Source organism: Toxotes jaculatrix, chromosome 3 (genome assembly GCF_017976425.1).
Source record: "Toxotes jaculatrix isolate fToxJac2 chromosome 3, fToxJac2.pri, whole genome shotgun sequence".
Classification (NCBI taxonomy): Eukaryota; Metazoa; Chordata; class Actinopteri; family Toxotidae; genus Toxotes; species Toxotes jaculatrix.
The window spans coordinates 29,547,249-29,565,833 of record NC_054396.1 but is presented as its reverse complement, the minus strand read 5'-3'; the positions used below and the strand labels follow the sequence as shown (position 1 = coordinate 29,565,833).

Here is an 18,585-nt window from a genome sequence, read left to right as displayed (position 1 = left end):
GGGGGAAAAGGATGGAGTGCTGAAGGACAGAGGTGTGAGGATAAGAGAGGACAGAGGTTTAAAGACAGAAAAAAAAACTGTGAAATCAGAAAGCTGGGGGGGAGAGACAAAGACATGAGGAAAGTGTGTGAAGCCTTGTGGCTGACTGGCAGACAGACTGGTTTACTGAGCTGACAGATGATGACGGATGCAGAGCGGGAAAGATGTGTTGCGAAGGTGGACAGCTGACTAGCCGAGGTGAGGAAGAGAGGAAGAGGGGGAGAGGGGGAGAGGGGGAGCTGGGTGAAAAAACAGCCTGAGCAGTTCAGAGAGAAGATTCATGATGGATAATAAGAAGAGCAGAGATGTGTAGAGCAGGGATGGAGGTGTAGAGCAGGGATGGATGTGTAGAGCAGGGATGGCGGTGTAGAGCAGGGATGGATGTGTGGAGCAGGGATGGAGGTGTGGAGCAGGGATGGAGGTGCGGGGCTGCTGGCTCCCAGCTCATCTCAGATGGTGTTAATGGTGAAGTGGGGGCAGGCGCTTCACATGCTGGGTGAGTGTTACAGTAAAGAAGAGAGGACAAGATCAAGGTGGAAGGGTTAGGGGGAAGGAGAAGAGGAGGTGCTGAAGACCAAAACTAGAGGTTTTCAGAAATACAGAAACACTGGAAAACCCTCAGAACTGTGACCTCTGACCTCTGCCCTCACAGCTCTCTCAGCTTATCAGCTGACCACTTTGGTCCAGACTGGATTGTCACAAAATTTGGTTTAGACATTCATTGTCAGCTCAGGGTGAACGGTAAAAACTGTGGTGATCTCCTCACTGTTCATCTGGCGCCATCATCGGGTCATTTTAATGAACATTTATTTATTTATTATTTTTATTGATGTTTTAATCATAAAATGTTAGCAAGCTAACATGCTAAACTAAGATGGTGAACATGGTAAACATTATAGCTGCTAGAGGAGCCTGTAGTGTAACTATATGCACGTTAAACATGAAGGTGAAACAGCATCAGTGACAAAGAGTAATGAAGATGATGAACATGTTTTTCATCAGCACATTAGCATTGTAGCCGCCTGGTTAGCTCAGAGCACGAGACTCAATCTCTGAGGGTCGTGGGTTTGAGCCCCACTCTGGGTGGCACCATCTCCCATGGGCTTGCCACCTGTGGGAGGTGCCTTAGGAGAAAGGCAGGATGCCCCCCCTCCCCCCTGACCTGCGCCCGGACCCAGATGAGCGGCAGATGATAGCTAACACCTAGTTGACATGACATTAGCATTGTTAGCATGTTGATATTAGCGCTAGCTCTTGCCAATCAAGTTCATATGTGCAGCAACTGTCAACAACAAGGAAATTCAAACTTTATAAGACAGAATATAAAATAAGATCAAATCAGATACAACACTCAAGGCAGGAGAATGACTTAGTGCAATATTTGACTAAGTGGTCTCAGATTTATTGTGATAAAATGCAGCAGCAAACAGCCTCTGATCTCCACGTCCTGAGAGATGGAGCTGACCTCAGAGTTTGTTCCAGATATGTGGAGCATGTTCTCCATGTGTGGCTCTGGCTCTGGGGACAGTAAACAGGCCTGTCCTAGATCATCTCAGAGGTGGATGGTTCATAACAACAGCAGAAGCACATGATCATCATGAGGTAAACAGAATTACAGAATTCTCATTTTAAAGTAATCAAACAGGACCGTGTGGTTACATGCATTTGATCGGTCACCGCAGGCTGATGTTCAGCAGCTGTAAATGCAATCTGTGCAGCTTGACACGTTCTGGAAAAGAAAATCATGAACGTTTGTGTTACTGTATATTGTTTTATTTGTGCTGAGGGTTGGAGACAGAGGAGTCTCCCTCCGTCTGTAGCGCTCTTGGTGTTGGCACAGAGCAACTGCAACAACATCCATCCATCTCTCTCTCTCTCTCTCTCTCTCTCTCCCCTCCGACTCCCTCCTCCTCAATGAGACCCGAGCGGACCAACCAACCTGCATCCGCGCTTCTCTGTAGCCAGGCTTCCCCAGCTGTTTCGGTGTACCTTAATGAGCATGCGCAATGGGCTCTCGTCAAGTGTAGGAAGCCAATAGCGCGTCTTCACTGGCGAACCGGGAGAGAGTGAGAGACAAGACACAGCGAGAGAGAGAGGGAGAGAGAGTCAGCGCAGACGGGATGAAGCAGGAGCACACGGACCGTTTCCTCCGGTAAACAAGCGGAGCAGGAGTCTGGAAATCACCGGCGGAAAGCGGAGGGGGGGATTTCGGGGACACAGCCATGGCGACGGGAGGAGGAGGAGGAGTGAGGCGGAGGAGGAAAGCGGGGCTCCCGGGATTCTGCTGGAAAACCTGCTACTTTCCCATTTTGTTCTGGGTCGTTTCCGTGTGCGGAGAGGAGAAGACGTTCATTGTGGAGGTAGGCGGAGAGAGTCCCGCTCTGAGCGGCCGCAGCACGTAGGCGCAGTCCCGCATCCAAACACGGCTGTTTAGGAGAAAGTGGGGTGTCCGGGTTATTTTGATGTGTTTTTTCTCCACCCTCCTGCCCCCCTGAATGCACAGGCGTGAACATCGATCCCCTCCCTCCTTTGCTCCATCAGTTCAGCTCCAGTCCGTCTTAACGCGCGCAGGTTGGAGCGGAGTCGTGCGCTCCTCGGGATGTTTTTATTCCTCCTTCCACCTGCCGCTCCTCTCTCTCATCCTGCCTTTCTCTGCCGCGAAAGTGATAGCACATCCTTCCTGTAAGGAGGGACGGGGGGATGAAAGATTCAGTGGAATGAATAAATTAAAGCAGATGAGTGAGAGCAGCGCTGTATCTGCCTGATTGAGGCTGTTCGCTGGAGTCTTTTGTTTTCAGACGCTGGGACGCGCGGAAGGTTTCCAGCTGCAGTCCAGTGAATTCAGCATCTACAGACAAAGGCTGTCTCATTGCTCATTAGGTTCAGTTGTTTCCGTTTGTTTCTGGGGCTTTTCGGCCGCTGTGAGGGCTCTGAAGCCGCAAATGATTTGCCTCTCCGCTGGTTGGGCTCTCGGCGGAGGAGGGACTCAGTCCAAGATGGTGAGGTGCCAGGAACTGTAGAAGCGGCCTCACACACTCTGCACGGCTGATTTACAGGCTGCTCATTATACTGTGATCTGGGTTAGGAATCAAATGCCGCGTGTGGAAACACACATTGGACGGGGAGGGTTAATGAGCACATGAAAATGACTGTGTGATTGTTCTGTCTGAGACTGTGCAATGAGCTCTCAGCCCGTGCTGTCAATAAACAGCCATCAGCATGCAGAGAGCATTCAGGTGAACCTGAATGAGTGTGCTGCTTCCATGTGTGCTAAACAAAGCATCTCCACCCCCCCCTCCACCCACCCCTCCACCCCTCCAGCCCCTTCCTTCACTGGCTCCAAATATAGCCTCTCTCCATAATTTATGGAAATGGCAGGAGTTGGAGGAGAGAAGAAGAGAGGAGAGATGGGAAGAGGTGCAGACAGTTGAATTCAGTTTAAATTTGAAAAATCCCTCTGATGGCCGTCGTGGTCTCCGGCTGCTGTGGCACACGGGCAGAGGATGAGAGAAAGTTCTTTGTTGATGTGAGCGTCAGTGAGCTGTGAAACAGTGCTCACAGCAGGCTCAGCCTCTCCTGGTGATCACGGAAGCGTTTGTCAGAGCAGACGTGTGCGGTGCATTGTTTGCTGAATATGCTTGATACCTTCCTGAGAAAATTTGGGTCATGTGTTATGAAATCAAACGCTTGCAGCAGTCTCAGCTCTGGGGAGCTGCGATCGGCGGTGTTGGTATTTAGTGATGTTTGTGTTGCTTGTGACACTTTCATTCAGACAAAGGAAGTGCCTGGGGCTGTGCTGAGCGTGGCTGTGCTGAGCGTGGCTGTGCTGAGCGTGGCTGTGCTGAGCGTGGCTGCTAACAGCCGGGGTATGTCATGGTGCCATACAAAGGACGAGATGTTTTCACCGAGCCTGGTTTTCCCTGTGAAATCCTAATCCTCCCTGCGCTGTTGTTTTTACATGTCATGCTAATGTGGCTTCACACAAACACTGTACAGTTGTTTTTTTCACCACAGTTCAAGCTCTGATTCCCAAATGTTACAGATCGACTGTGAAAAATCCATATTCCAGTGGAGTGAAAACAACTGGTGGTGGCATGGAGGTGATTATTGTTGGTGATTATTTTCATGATCGATTAATCTACTGATAAATTTTCTCAATCAATGGTTCAGTGTAATTTATTTTTTGTCCAGTCATCTGAAACGACGTGATGTTTGTTTTTTTTGCTTTTCAAAATAGTAGCTGATTAATTTTCTGTCAGTTTACTGATCAGTTGATCGTTTGCATACCGGTGATCAACAGAAAACAATGTTCAGATCTTTAATTTGGAAACAAACCTCCACATCTCCTGCTCATAAACAGACACAGAGAAAACAAAGTATGTTAAATTTAATGTTTTCAATTCGAATTGATTTTTGAGCCGTGGCCGTGGTTTTTGCATTTTTATCTGATTTAATTCTGGGCGAAAAATGGAATGAATAAATATTTTCATGCGAAAATGGCAGAAAAGTAGTTCCTTCTTCAAACATTTGCATCTCTTCAAACCAGTTTTAGATAAATGGTGACCTCAGAAAAATAATGCCACTGAAGTATGTTCATTTCATAAGGCTGGTCGTCATCACATCCAAATGATATCATGTGAAGTTTTTAATAAAGCTTCTCCAGTGAAGTCACAGCCAGTTAAAGAGAAAAGAAAGAAATATGTGCTGGTGTTGGAAACTGGTAATTTGAGTGAGGGTGTAACTGGTAAAGGTTCGGTGCACAGGTCGTCCACCAGCTGCCTGCCATGTTCTGTTTGAAAGCTCTGGGATGTTGTACACATTACTGTGAAGTTATAATTGTGTTCAGAGTTTCCTCTCCCACCTGTGTGTGCGGGTTGACTTACTGTGTGTGTGTGTGTGTCTGTGTCACATGAGATCCTTTCATGACGACTGTGTGATGCAGTTTGTCGGTGGCTTTGTGACCGTGGCTGCTCAGGTCACGTCTGTGTGGACCTTCATGTTTTTCTGTGAAGCTGCATGAAAACACACTCTGTCATTTCTTTCTTTATCTGCTTCACTTGTGGTGTGTCAGAGTCTAAAATGAGCTTTGATGCTGAGGTGTAATGAGGTGTAAAGCTCCAGGTTGTTTTCTGTAGTTTGTGGGAGGAAAGGTCAGTTTGAGATCCGTGTGATGTCTGCAGAGTTTCACATTTCAAACACGGTATATTGTCTGTGTTGTCACTGAAGGAAAAAATCCACCCTTACAGCTACGTTTGAGAAAAGTATAACTGTACGTAAATGTCTGTACATTGTAAATGTGGTGGTGGGCAGACGTTAACATGCTGTGGGGCGTCAAACAGAAAAGATAAAACCTGAAACCTACGTTAAATAATCGTGCATCTGCTGCAGCTGAGCGAGGGATAAACACTTTTTCTTTTGAACGTGTTTTGACAGCACCTCATATAAGAAATGGTTTGTTTTAAGCTGAATCCTTCACAGCGAGTGTCGTTAGTCCCACTTTGTGTGTTCAGGGTGATTTGGGATTATAAGCAAACAGTGTTGTGTGTAACTTTTTCTTGAATTAGGAAGTAAACACTGATCTGGGGCAGGTTGTTCTAACTTGGACATATGAAATGTTAGACTGTATTGTATGAGGTAGAAGGGACAGGTGCATGCAGGTGTTCAAGACAACAGGAAGTGGGTTCTTGTGGTCTGATGTTTGCTGTGTTTTCTTGTTGACACAGAATGATGTCAGCCCAGGAATCGTGTCAGTCGTCCATTGGCGCCACGCTGAACCGTGAAGCACGCCGTGTGTCTGACCACCCACGTCCCCTTCAGGTTGTCGCCTCAGTGCAGAAAGGCACAGCTTTGCTTTGTGAGCCTGTAATCACAGAGCGAGGACGCAGCTCAGGAGCGAAGCAGGCGCAGTGAAAACACAGGAGCCTGGTTTGTAGACAAGCAGAGAGAGAGAGAGCAAAGGGAGAAGGAGGCGTTGAGCTCTTTGTCTGACTCACTGGTTCATGCTCCTTCGTCTGTTTGCCTGTTTACACAACAGGTCAGATTTCTGTGCTACTACTGTGTGTGCGTTTTGGAAAGAATATTTTTGGCTAACAGGTATAGACGACTTGTGTGTGGGCTGTAGCTGTTGTTGTGTTGTTGAGTTGCCTTTTTGTGCTCACAGTCAAACAATAGATCAACCTAATGTTAGTGATTGTCCTGATGCTGATTGATTGATTGATTAAATTGATTGGCTGATTATCAGAGGATGACGGCGTTCATCAGTCACAGACGGAGTGACTGAGTGGTGTTGGCAGCGTTTCCAGGATTGTGGAGGATTTAAGGTTTTTTGTTAATAAGAAGCATCTGATGTTGCGCTTTGTTCTTTGCTTCCAAGCAGCAGAGCAGAGAGTCAGTGTACAGAGGATTTATCAGAGCGTTCCTGCTGAACAGCAGCTGGAAACAAATACTGTAAACATGTGGCTCATAAAACCCAAAACAATGAGCTGAAAGAGGCAAAAAAAGAAGCTCCACTCAGCTGCACATCGTGTTTTCTTCCTAATCTAAAAATATTGATTAAAGCCAGAAGAAGAAGTAACACACTTGTCTTCTTACAAATGAAAAGTTGAATTCATAATCAGTAAAACTCGTTTGCTTTGGTGTGAGCATTAGCATACAGCAGCTCCTGTTAGCAAACAAACAAAGAGTTTGCTGATTCCTCTCCACTTGTGTTATTGTTACAGTAACTGACGAGTTTTCGCACCATCCCATTACTGTCATGTTTCATATCATCTCATTTTAATGCAGCTTTAAAGAAATTTGTTTGGGATTTACCGTGATTCAGAGGCACAAAGGGAAGAAGAGCCCTTTCTACTGTCAGTGTGGTTTCAGAGGGGAGAGAGTGAAGTGAAGACGCTCTGCTCTTCAGCATCACTGGTATTATGTCTGTGTCTGATACAACAGAAAACTGAGAAACAGGAGAGAAGGCTGGATTGGGTCGGATTTGAAACTGGGCCTGTTTGTTTTTTTTATCGTCTGTGTTCAGCAGCAGCAGCAGCTTCTGACTGTTTTACACTTTCTTATCAATAAAAACCTCAAAATGGCTGCACGTACCTGAGAGAGCGATGCCAGAAACAATGACAGGCTTGGTGACAGTAAAAAGAAAAATTGCTGTTGGTGATGAATATGAGTAAGATGATGATGTGATGGTGACAGTGGCGATGACTGATGGGCGTGTTGACGGCACAGGCAGTGAAGCCGGTGGTTTTAGAAGATGAAAGTGTGTTTCCAAACCTCTCTGGGCTTTTTCTGTCTGCTTTTCTTCCCCCTCCCAAGAGGAGATGAGCTCAGGGGGGAAGACTGATCCCTGGGGTGTTGTAAACACTACATTACACCTGAGAAATGGACTAAATGAGGCTGCAGTGCTGCACTTATCAGAGCCGTGTGTGTGTGTGTGTGTGCGTACACAGTGTAGGCGGGTGTGAATTCACGGCTGTTACTAGTAGTCTTTAGCTTTGTCCTGATTTGCCATCCTTGGAGTGAAGCGCTCGCGCGCGCACACACACACACACACACACACACACACACACACACACACACACACACACACACACACACACACACACACACACACACACACACGTCTATTTTTGCGATCACCACCCACTGAGCATCCAGAACATTTTGGCTTTTTGATCAACACCCTCATTGTTTCACAGCCCGCCCTCCCTCTCCCCCCGTATTCATCCGTCTCTCTCTGTCTCTAGTTTTTCTCACTTCCCTCCTCTCCAGCCATTGTCTTTCTCGTCCACCCACACACACACACACACACACACACACTTTACCGCACACTCAGCGAGGCTGCAGCTGTAAATAAAAGGAGTTGTCACTGTGCATTTGATGAGGGTATTGTACTGTTTGTATGCAGCGAGCCAAGGACAAACTGCATTTGAAGAACAGTTAAAAGTAGCGAGGAGAAGGGATGTGGTGGATGGTTAGCTCAGCTGACCTCAACAACCCACCGTCTTAAATAATTCACATGCTTTTTAAAAACACTGGGGTATAAATTCATAATATGCATCACTGCCTGACGTGTCCTTCTATTCTGAATCTATGCACAGTCCAAGTCTGATGTAGAAAAATCTTACAGCAGGCACATCATCTGTGTGGGCCTGTTCTGTTGTCTTCCATTATATTTCATGACTTTGTTTTTGACTGAAAATGACAAGAGTGGACAGCAGGAAGTTTGTCCACAGACAGAAGGGAATCAGATGCAGACTGACAGGGGGACGGTGAGGGAATGAGAACATTTATTGTGTAGCGTTGAGTGTAATGATTCAGATTTGTCTGTTTGGATCTACAGTAGAATTTACTAGTTGGAGTTGTAGTAGTTGTAGTTTGTGAAGACAGTTCACAAATATTTCTCTTTCCACAAACATGTATTTTTAAATTTTTGTTGTATAAAATCCACAATAATACTGAGCGTTTAGCAAATATCTATAATTGACTTTGGTTGTGGATGAAAGCTAAAACATGTTTTTACTTTTTAAATTACATTATTTCAGTGCAGCTTTTACTTGGACTTGATTCGATTCATGTTGTTGTATCATCTTCATAAACTCTGACTCTGTAGACTGATTCTGTTTCCCCGTAAAAAAAAATCTGACCTTGTTCACAAAATGGTTTCCTTTCTTACATAGTGAGTGACTTTCAGGTAGCTTCAGGAAGTCTGAGTTCCTGGAGTTTCACCTGTAGCTGTTTGCTGCTGCTTGAGTCTCGACAGTTTACAGTTGATTTCTCTTGTAATGGAAATTGAACAGTGAAGGGACTAAAATAACACAGCTGCTCCGAGTCCAAGCTCTGCACTGCACGCACAGGATGAGACAAATTTCAATGTTAGATTTCTTCACGGTTTCTGTTATTTAAACAAATCATGACTGGCAGGTTGACATAGTCACAAACACAACAAACAACACAGGCACAGCAAAGCCATCATGAAAAGACATTGTGCAGGACGCTGTGCAGCAGTTAAGGGACCCTGCAGAAACCGACGCGCAGCATTGTGGGTATTTGCAGCCTGTATAACAGGAGGTTGCAGTTGTAGATGAAAGTCCAGCAGAGCAGTGGAGCCTCATAATACGAGACACTGAGCAGGACGGAAATGCAAGTGCAGCTCTAATTAAAAATGAATATCGGGCAGGGCTGAGTCTGTGATGAGAAGAAGCATCTTCTGTAAACTCCCCGGGCGCAGCGCAGAAAGGACTGGGAGCGTGGATCACGTTGGATCGCTGTGGTTGCACAGGAACAGGAAACTATTTCACACCAAGATGTAAATTTAATTACGCTGCGTGCCTGCAGCTAGTACAGATCATCCTGGTGTAGCACCGTAATGTTCATCACTGATCATACACTAACTGAATGTCAGGTTTTTTTTAACCCTTATAGGACGTTTTTCTCCAGGACTAATTTAAAATAAAACTCACACATAAAGGCAGCGTGGTCGCTCAGCGGTCGGCCAGTAGAAACGAGGTTCTGGGTTCAGGAGCTCAGAGAATCCCCGTGAAGAAGCTGCAGCCTTCCTGTTTGTTTCCTCCAGTTTTACTGCCACAATCCAAACGCAGTCAAAACTCTGAGCTGCAAATGTCTGTCCACGACTTGTCCAGGTTGAGCCCAGACACCCGGGTCCCTGTGACGCCGTACAGGATTAGAAGGGACAGAAAATGAACCGATGGAATCAAAAACAGGTTTAATGCCAAGAAGATTCTCACATAAGGAATCTGTCCGGGTCTTTGTCTGAGTGTGTGTCAGTCACAAATATACAAAGCAAAAGAAAAAACAGGTACCACTAACATCAAGGCAATCATAAGACGCTTACAATGTAAATCAATAAATGTGTGTGTGTGTCAGAAATGAATATAAGTATAAACATAAAATATTACTAAACAGAATAATATTCATGTTTGAGGCCTCCTTTTCTCTTCGGCTTCATCCATCCGTCAAATCTCCATCGATCTGCTGATAAATCTGTTCATCCATCTGTGCACGACTCCACGCTGAGCGCGTCCTTCACAGCCGTCGCTGCAGTTTTGTGATGAAGTGATCCATCATCCTCAGTGCTGTGCAGTCATCCTTCTGATGTTTCTGCCTGTGTTTTACTGAGCTCACCTGTCAATCAACCAATCAAACCTCTGAGTGAGAGAAACTGAAACTGCTCTGGGTCACACTGATGCCCAGACGAGCTGCCACTTACATAATAACAACAGTGAATAACAGTGAATGCTGACACATGGTACAAAGACCTGGCCTCCAGTGTCTCTGTGTCTCAGTCAGCAGACGCCGAGTGAGACGAGCCAGGCAGACGGCTGCAGGTGCAGGAGGAGGAGGAGCTTTGTGTTTGGACAGTGATGGGATTTAATTTGAACGGGATCAAATGACTTGACAGAAGTTATGAGCAGCACAGAATCTAACGTGCACCTGAAGCGGTTTGTGAATTATTGAGGATGAGCTGCGTTTCTTGTTGTTGTGCCGCCACCGTCTCCCTTTGTGTCCGTTGCTTTGTTTTCCAGCCTGAGTGATGCCGCTGGGTTTTTGTGGACACGGATTCCAATATTTCAGGGTAAAAAATAAAACAAACAAAAAAAGCAAATATACAGCATCATCAGTTTACTGTCCCTTAGAAATGATGCCCATAGCGGATTATTCCACACATCACAATGTACATCCAGTGCCAACGTTCGGTGAAGTGCAGGAAGTTCTGTGCTCCAAATGAAGTGAAGCAGGAAGTAAGATTTCTGCTTGATGCAGCAGGATAATGGGAGCAACCACAGAAACCTGCTGCAGAGGTTTGGTTTATATTTCTCTCATTTATTTTGGGCTATAGAGCGACATACTTGTATAACTGGAGTTTATTCCGCCCAGTCTGGGTTCTGAATAAGTGACTAATGCAGTGCAGGTTTATTCGTTCACAGAGCAGCCGGAACTATTTGCCAATATCAGCTGATAAAACCAATAAAAGTAAATCAGATTCATCCCTTCGTTATTTCTTTTTCTCTGGTGCTTCACGGTCAACTCGTTTTCCAACACAAGCAATTACATTTCAAAATTGATTCTCTGTGTGTGTGTGTGTGTGTGTGTGTGTGTGTGTGTGTGTCAGTGGCCTTACATCAGAGCACACAGTTTGACCAATCAACTGTCTGAAGACTGAGATCAGTTGCTGCTTGGCTGTGGACACCTCTGCCTTACATCATCTATATCCTGGCACTCATTGATCGGTGTGTCTTCCAGCATGTGGCTGTGTGTGTGTGTGTGTGTGTCTGTGTGTGTGTAGTGTGTGGAGTGTTATATGACACCACAGACATGAGGTCATAGCTATGAGCCCATCAGTCCCACCTGGGTGTTCTTCAAAAGGGTTTCATATTCCATAACCCTAAGAAAGACTTCTCTCTCTCTCTCTCTCTCTCTCTCTCTCTCTCTCTCTCTCTCTCTCTCTCTGTGTGTGTGTGTGTGTGTTTATTTGTTTGTTAACTCGTCAGGACCAGCCGTCCTCACAGCAGCCTGGTCCTAATGAGGCAGAACGTCATTTCTGAGCTCCTGGTTGTGGCCGGGCTCAGACTGTGTGTGGATGTTCTGTTTGTCTCTAGTTTTCAGCACAGAGTAAAAGTGTGTGTGTATCAACGTGTAGTCAGCGTGACAGGAATCCAAGGAGCGTGTTGATGAGACAGTCTGAGCCTCAGGAAAGGAAAAAACGACTGTTATTATTCTTTGTCTTGTTTATTTTTGATTAACAAACTAAATCCGCTGCCTAACGACAATAACTCATGAAATCTCCGTCCCTCAGAGGAAACATGACCAGGTAACCGCTCAGTTTACCGTAGCAGCCTGTTGGTGAAGTGGTGAGGTGGCACCTGTTCACCACACATCCTCAGCCTGCAGAGATCAGGTGGCGTCCAGCTGCCATGGCGACAAACGATTATTTTCATTCACATTTAAATATTATTTGATTAACTGATCAATCGTTGTCTGTAAACAGTGAAGCGTGTCCATCACAGTTTCCCAGAACCCAACGTCATTCGTCCAGAATCCAAAGACGTTCAGCAGCACTGCAGACGCTGGAGCCAGAGACAGTTTAAATGATTTCATTTCTGTAACTTCTGTAACTTTTGACTTCAGTTAAAATTCAGACAGATGATATAGACACTGTAAAACTCTTCCAAACCCCACGGGACAAACTTCCAGACTGCACCGCCATCAAGCTAAAAACAGGACTGTTATTTTTGGTTTTTGAAAACTCTGACATTTTTCGAGACAGAGGATCTTCGGCCGACAGCAACAGTATGCCATTTGGCAGACGCTTTTATCCAAAGTGCCTCACGGTAACATGACTGCATACATTTGAAGCCTGGATTGCCCCGGTGGGATTTGAACCTTTAACCCTCTGCTGCATTAGTGCTTTGTTCTACCTATTACTACGGCTCATAGTCAGCATTCCTGCACTACCTGCTCCACAGCTGTGTCTTCAGTCCTTCTTGAAAACGAGCAGTTCGGGTGGATGGAGAGTGAGAGTTTGTGTTTTCAGCTCAGGGACGTTTGCACTTCCTGTCTCATGCTTCAGCTCACTGTGGAGTTTTTTCCTGAATTAAACCAAGATGATGATCATATAAAAATAACATTGGATAAGGTGTTTGCTTTGTGGATATGTTTGTGTTGTCTGAACATTTTCTCTGTTAGTAGCAGCTCATTACCAAGTTAAGCCAGATTCAAACAAACTGTGGATCCTGTGAAATGAGCTGAATGGATTTTGTTAGTGTTAATATGGGATTTTATTTTGAAGTTTCAGCAGTAGTAGCTGCAGAAGTTCCTGATATCTCAACTTTTCTCACTCAGCTGATTATAGTTTCCGATCGACAGACCTACAGATAATCTTCACCAAGGAAATGAGGGAGGCCAACATGGAGCCTGAGACCCAGGGAAGAATCAGTCTGCAAAGCTGCTGCTCGTTGAGCTCATGGTGTGAGTGCATCGTAAAAGCTGAGGGACAAATGATTTTCATCGGTTTTTACTGAAGCTCGTTCCCATGAAACGTGTTTGCTTCGCCGTCTCTTTGCCTGCGCAGGAAGGAAAATCCAGAAACTTGATCACCTCAGGGAACGTCTGTACATCGTCTGTGCGCCTGCTGCGTCTCGCCCGTCTGATCAGGTTGAAGAGACAGAGCGCAGAAGTGATGGGAAGAAATTTCATTACCAAACATCTCCAACTACGCCTCTTCATTCCCCGTCCTCAGCCGACGAGGGGATCCTCCACGACAAAACGGTGCCGACTCCTTTTCATTTCATCCGCAGACATTAGCTCTCCGGGTGCCACGGCCAACACTGATTTCATTCATTAATTGAACCCCGCAGTCGGTGTTGACTTTTGATTTCTTCTGTGGAATCTTATTATCGTACGTGATGTTTGCAGGAACGTGTAGAAGTGAAGCAGCTGCGGAGGTGAGCACACAGAGTCCAGGGTGATTCGCTTCCACTTTCTGCTGCTGCTCACAAAAAAATCCTCAGATCAAACAGGATTTTTCTGTCCTGTTCAGACAGAGAATGTTACCAACAGTGCATGAAGAGGTACAACAGTAAAAAGCTTCTAAAATATAGAATAGAAACAGTCACAAAAGCTGTTGTTCTGCATGAAACCTTCACGTTTCCTGTTACGTACTTTTAATTTGACCTAAGGATCTGAACACTTCCCTCAGCACTGCTGTTTGATTATCAAGCAAACTGTGTCAATATAACAGTGTTTCCCTCCTTTTGTTTTCACACAGAAGAGACGAGTCTGGAAAAGTTGGAGCAAAATGCAAAAAATGGAAACAGACTCGGTGAATAAACCCTGACGTATATGAACGAGGTGAACACACGTCCTGTTGTTCCATCCACTGCTCCACCTGATTCTCCGGTTATCCTGTGATCACATATGTTCTGACCTGAGTCATAGCTGTGGCTGCTTGTGCTGAGTCAGCATAAAACACTGAGAGGTTTTGTTCATTTTGTTGAATTAAAAAAGCCAAAAAAAAAAAGTTGGCGTTCTTAAAATGAAGATCAACATTATGATCATTATTAAAGTAAATGCACAGAAAATCACGGATCACTGGAACCGTCCCAACACAAAGCTCATGGACTGTAGCTGAACTCCACACGTTCCCCTCCTTTCCACAAGGAGGCGCTGAGCGGTGGATCAGCAGCTTGATCCTACCTCCTACTTTATAAATAGAGGCCTGGACCAGGCCTTCCTGCTGTTTGAATTCACCATGTTTCAGTGTTTGCAGGTGTTTGTTGTGTGTCCTCAGTGTAAGTAACAGTTTATTTCTGTCGTTTGATGTTTTTTATATCTTTAGTTTGATGAGTTTAAGAACTGACACTTTGATTTGTGAGGAAGTGTGAGTTTGGCTGATCAGCATTTGAAACAAATGTGATTTAAAGGTTGAATTTAGAGTTTGTCCTTTGTTTCTTTCTGTGTTTGGAACTAAGGCATCACTACAGGAATCAACATTCACTCACTCACTCACTCATGCTCTGGGTAAATAAACTGGACAGTTGATTGTGACCCTTCCTGGTGGTTTGTGGCTCCAGTTAGAACCTAGTCAGAAATGGATGGAAAACTCGGAATGACTCATCGGAATGACCCACTTCCCTCCAGGTGTCACGTTTGGGTTTTTTTTTTTTTGCCTCTGTCAGACATTGACGTAATGCACGGTGCTGCCAAAGCTGAGACACATTCAGTTTGGAGCACCCAGGGGAGTTTGATGATGTGCACGGTGTCTAATGTAATGTACGGCACACGGTTTGGCACCAGCCACAAGGAAACAGCTGAAAATAAGTGAAAATCCAAAGCAGACAGGCCCTAAAAGATGCAGAGGGTTTGGTGGCTCCGATGTGAAAACAGGGTAAAATGTTTATGAGGAGTGGAACATTTAAAAAGGCATTTCTCTGCTCTCAGGCCCTGAAGTGCTCGTCTGTACGTCACTCTTTCTTCTTCAGTTCATTTTTCTTTCATTCTTTTTTCGGTCTCGGGACGACTTCTTACAGCTGATAGAAAGATTTAAGCACAAATGAATGATGTGAGCTGAAGTGATTAGTCAGATTTATCAGCAACAAACTGTGAATCAATAAAACATCTTCCATGGAGCTTAAACGTGAGGATTTCCACTTTTATTGATGACGAGTCAATGAATCCTACAAACCAATAAATCACCTTGAGGTCGTTTCACAAACTAATATGAGAGGAAGTGTTGAGTATGTTGAACAGCCCGGTGATCAGGCCCTGCGCACAGTTTGGACAGGGAGCTGCCTGGCGGGCTGCACTCGCTGCACTCAAGCTGAGAGACGGTAAATAGTTTAGTAGGGGGGGATAAGGTCTATTTTTATCACAGCAGACAGACGGAGGAGACACACTGGCAAGCTGACACACAGGTTGAGGCATCAGAGAGAGAGAGAGACAGCCAACCAGGCTGAGAGACAGACAGGGACGCAGCCGATCGGGTGGACAGAGAGACAGGCAGGTGGACATAGATGGAAACAGACAGCTTGGCAGGCAGGAACCGGGTGGTGGGGGGGGGGGGGGGGTCAGCTTGGTACAAACCTCTGTGCTGGAAGGTTTTTTCTGCTGGAGGAGAAAAAAAAATCATATTTCTATGTTTGTCATCGTTTTCCTATTAAAATATTCACTGCTCCAAAGTCAGAGCTCATGTTTTGAGCTTCTCGTCTCAAGTCACATAGTCTCTGTGTCTCTGTGTCTCTGTACTTCCTCCCGTCAGTCCAGCAGCTCTTCATGAGGAAGTGGTCTGTGCGGCACGGAGTTTTTCAATCATTCACTCAGCGTGTGGCCCTAATGGATTTTTTTATATATACACAGAGAGAGAAATGCTAATATAGTTACTGAGCTGCTGAAGCTGTTTAAGGGACGTGAGCTGAAAAGGCGTCTGAGTGAATGTCCTCTGAAAAGATTGCTGCAGCTTCACTGGGAGACGGTTGGACGTGGGTAAAACCTTAAAACGTCCCCGTTTCTAAAGGTTTGATGTTGTTTCTGTAGCAACAGATTCAGGGAAGATGCTGCGTCAGTCTTCAGAGCTGGAGGAGGCGGTTTGGTTTGTGATGATGTTTTATGTCATTTATGTAGCTGAACACGAGAAGTCTAAAAAGAGAGAGAGAAAATGAGTGGGCGAGCGTGAGAGACAAGTTAAATGGAAATTTGGTCTCATGTTTGGAGGCAGAGGATTGACTGTTCACTGGGACATGGCGTCCTCTGTGAGACACGGCGCGATCCTGTCGTCCTGGTGAGGACGTGCGACAGGACAGAGCTGTTAAAGACTGTTGTCCCCACTGTCTTCACCGCGGTCACGTCTCACTACAGTGAATATACGTTTATTTATCAGCATTTCTGCTGTGCAGTTTCAGAGCGGTAATCTTTCAGCAGCAGGCCTTCGTCTCATCGTCCTGTCTCCTTTTTTTCAGGATTTATTCTCAAAGTGAAAAGTGAGTCACCTTAAAAAGCTGTGGGGGGGGGGGGGGGGGGGGGCATCATCGTATCACTGAGCAGAGGGTGAGTGAGCTAAAACATGCTGCTCCAGGCTCAAGAAATTAAAACCGAGCTGACCTCTCCCGCCTCCCGCCTGCGGCCCCCGCCTCGCACCGAGCCGATGTGATGGTTCACTCCTCTGGAAACACGGAGTCGCTCAGCTGGGTCGTAAAAAAGTCAGAGGTCGAGGTTCTGAACTCCTCTCAGGTGTTTCCGGAGCTCAGGTTCACGATCACTTCATCCCACACGCACAGACACTGAACGTGTGGGGATTCACTGCGCAGCCTTCACACAGGTAAAATGTTGTTTACAGCATTAAAGCCTCAGTCAGATATTTACATGAATGTTCTGCTGTGGTCGTGTTACGCCCGTCTCTGCTTTTTCTTCTTTGTGTTGTTGATGGATTTGTCCTCCGTGTCCATGGAGTGATACTCTCCCCCGGGGTCTCTTCATCTGAGCCTGATTGTTTGTGTTTCGTTTCTTTGTCCTTTGCTCCTTAAACTGAGAAACTGAACCTGAGTCTGTGTTTGGATGAACCGAACTAATGCGTGTTTGTTAGTAAAGTGTTAAATCTGCAGACCTTTATTAACCTGGACTGTAAAACAGCAGCGTGGATTGATGACATGAATCACATGTATCATGAAACCGGTGTCAAATAACTGATCCTGACAGTAAAAGGTAGCTACTGAAACAGTTCGAGGACTAACGAAGTAAAATCCTCAGACACTGGAGTGTTTCTGTTCTCAGCGAAGCATGAAAACGGTCTGATATTTAGGCCTGGTGTTAGAACTCTGGCTTTTTATGCACAGAAGTTGAAAAAGCCCAAAAAACAGGTGGATGGACAGAAACTTATTAAACAGACACAACTGTGTCCAAACTCTGTCACTCACAGATAAAAATCAGGTCATGTCTCAGGTTTCAGGACAGAGACGGAGCTTTGAAATAATCTCAGCACTAATCATTGGACCAAAGCATGATCATTGGTCCAACACCCTGAGGACACAGTGCGGTCCTTTTGTCCTTCAGGGGAGTAAATCTGGTCTGGTCCAGGTGCTGAGACTGTAAGTGTGCGGCAGCGTCTCTGTGGGGAGCTCCTCACTGAACCAGGGCCACTTCCTGTCGGCCTCAGCGACTGAGGTTCGTCTCACTGTCCACCAGCTGTGAGAGACCGTTTTGTCCAAGTCCGATAAGAATATTCATTAAACATGTTCACATATGGAGGTTTTAATGTTGCTCTGTTCATGTTGTATGAAACACGTGTGTGTGTGTGTGTGTGTGTGTGTGAGAGAGTGTGTGAGTGTGTGCGTGTGTGCGTGTGTGCGTGTGTGTGTGTGTGTGTGTGTGTGTGTGTGTGTGAGTGTGTGAGTGAGAGAGAGAGAGAGAGAGAGAGCTTTGATGGCGCTGTAGTAATTGTTGTATAATAGCAGCTGGTGAATTATTTAATTCAAACTGCTTCCTCTGAGCCAGCAGCAGCTGGGCCACTCGTCAGCACAGGGACACACACACACACACACACACACACACACACACACAGGCCTACACCCACGGCTGTAAGGATCCACACATACACACACAGTACTGCACAATGACATACACAGGGATGCATTTACACACACATACATTATACAACACATACAAAGACAGCAGCACACACACACTGACTAATGCAGTGTTGAGGTCCTGAGAGACTTCAGAGTGCTGTGTGTGTGTGTGTGTGTGTGTGTGTGTGTGTGTGTGTGTGAGTGTGAGTGTGAGTGTGTGTGTGTGTGTGTGTGTGTGTGTGTGTGTGTGTCTGTGTGTGTGTGTCAGGTTGTTTTCTGGATATTTTTTCAGTTGTTGATCAAATTTATAAAGTTAAACAGAAATAATGTGACATCAGCTCCTGTAAATCGCTTCACACTGAACCGTCTGCTCCGTTTTTACAAACCGAGCTGCATAATCATTGTTTTCATCTTCTGCGAATCGAAGGCTTGTAACTCGACAGTTGTGAAATTGTTGTGTTGCTTCTGGCCT

The 18,585-nt window shown here is 45.6% G+C and overlaps 1 protein-coding gene across 1 annotated transcript in view; it reads left to right on the top strand.

Annotated features, from left to right (window-relative positions):
- Nucleotides 1–2,261: 2,261 nt before the first annotated feature.
- mmp24 (matrix metallopeptidase 24) overlaps nt 2,262–18,585 on the top strand; it is a 41,244-nt gene continuing 24,920 nt past the window's right edge. Inside the window, exon 1 of the mRNA XM_041034034.1 lies at nt 2,262–2,399. Within this exon, the coding sequence (XP_040889968.1) occupies nt 2,262–2,399 (138 nt within the window). The remainder of the gene's footprint in view (nt 2,400–18,585) is intronic.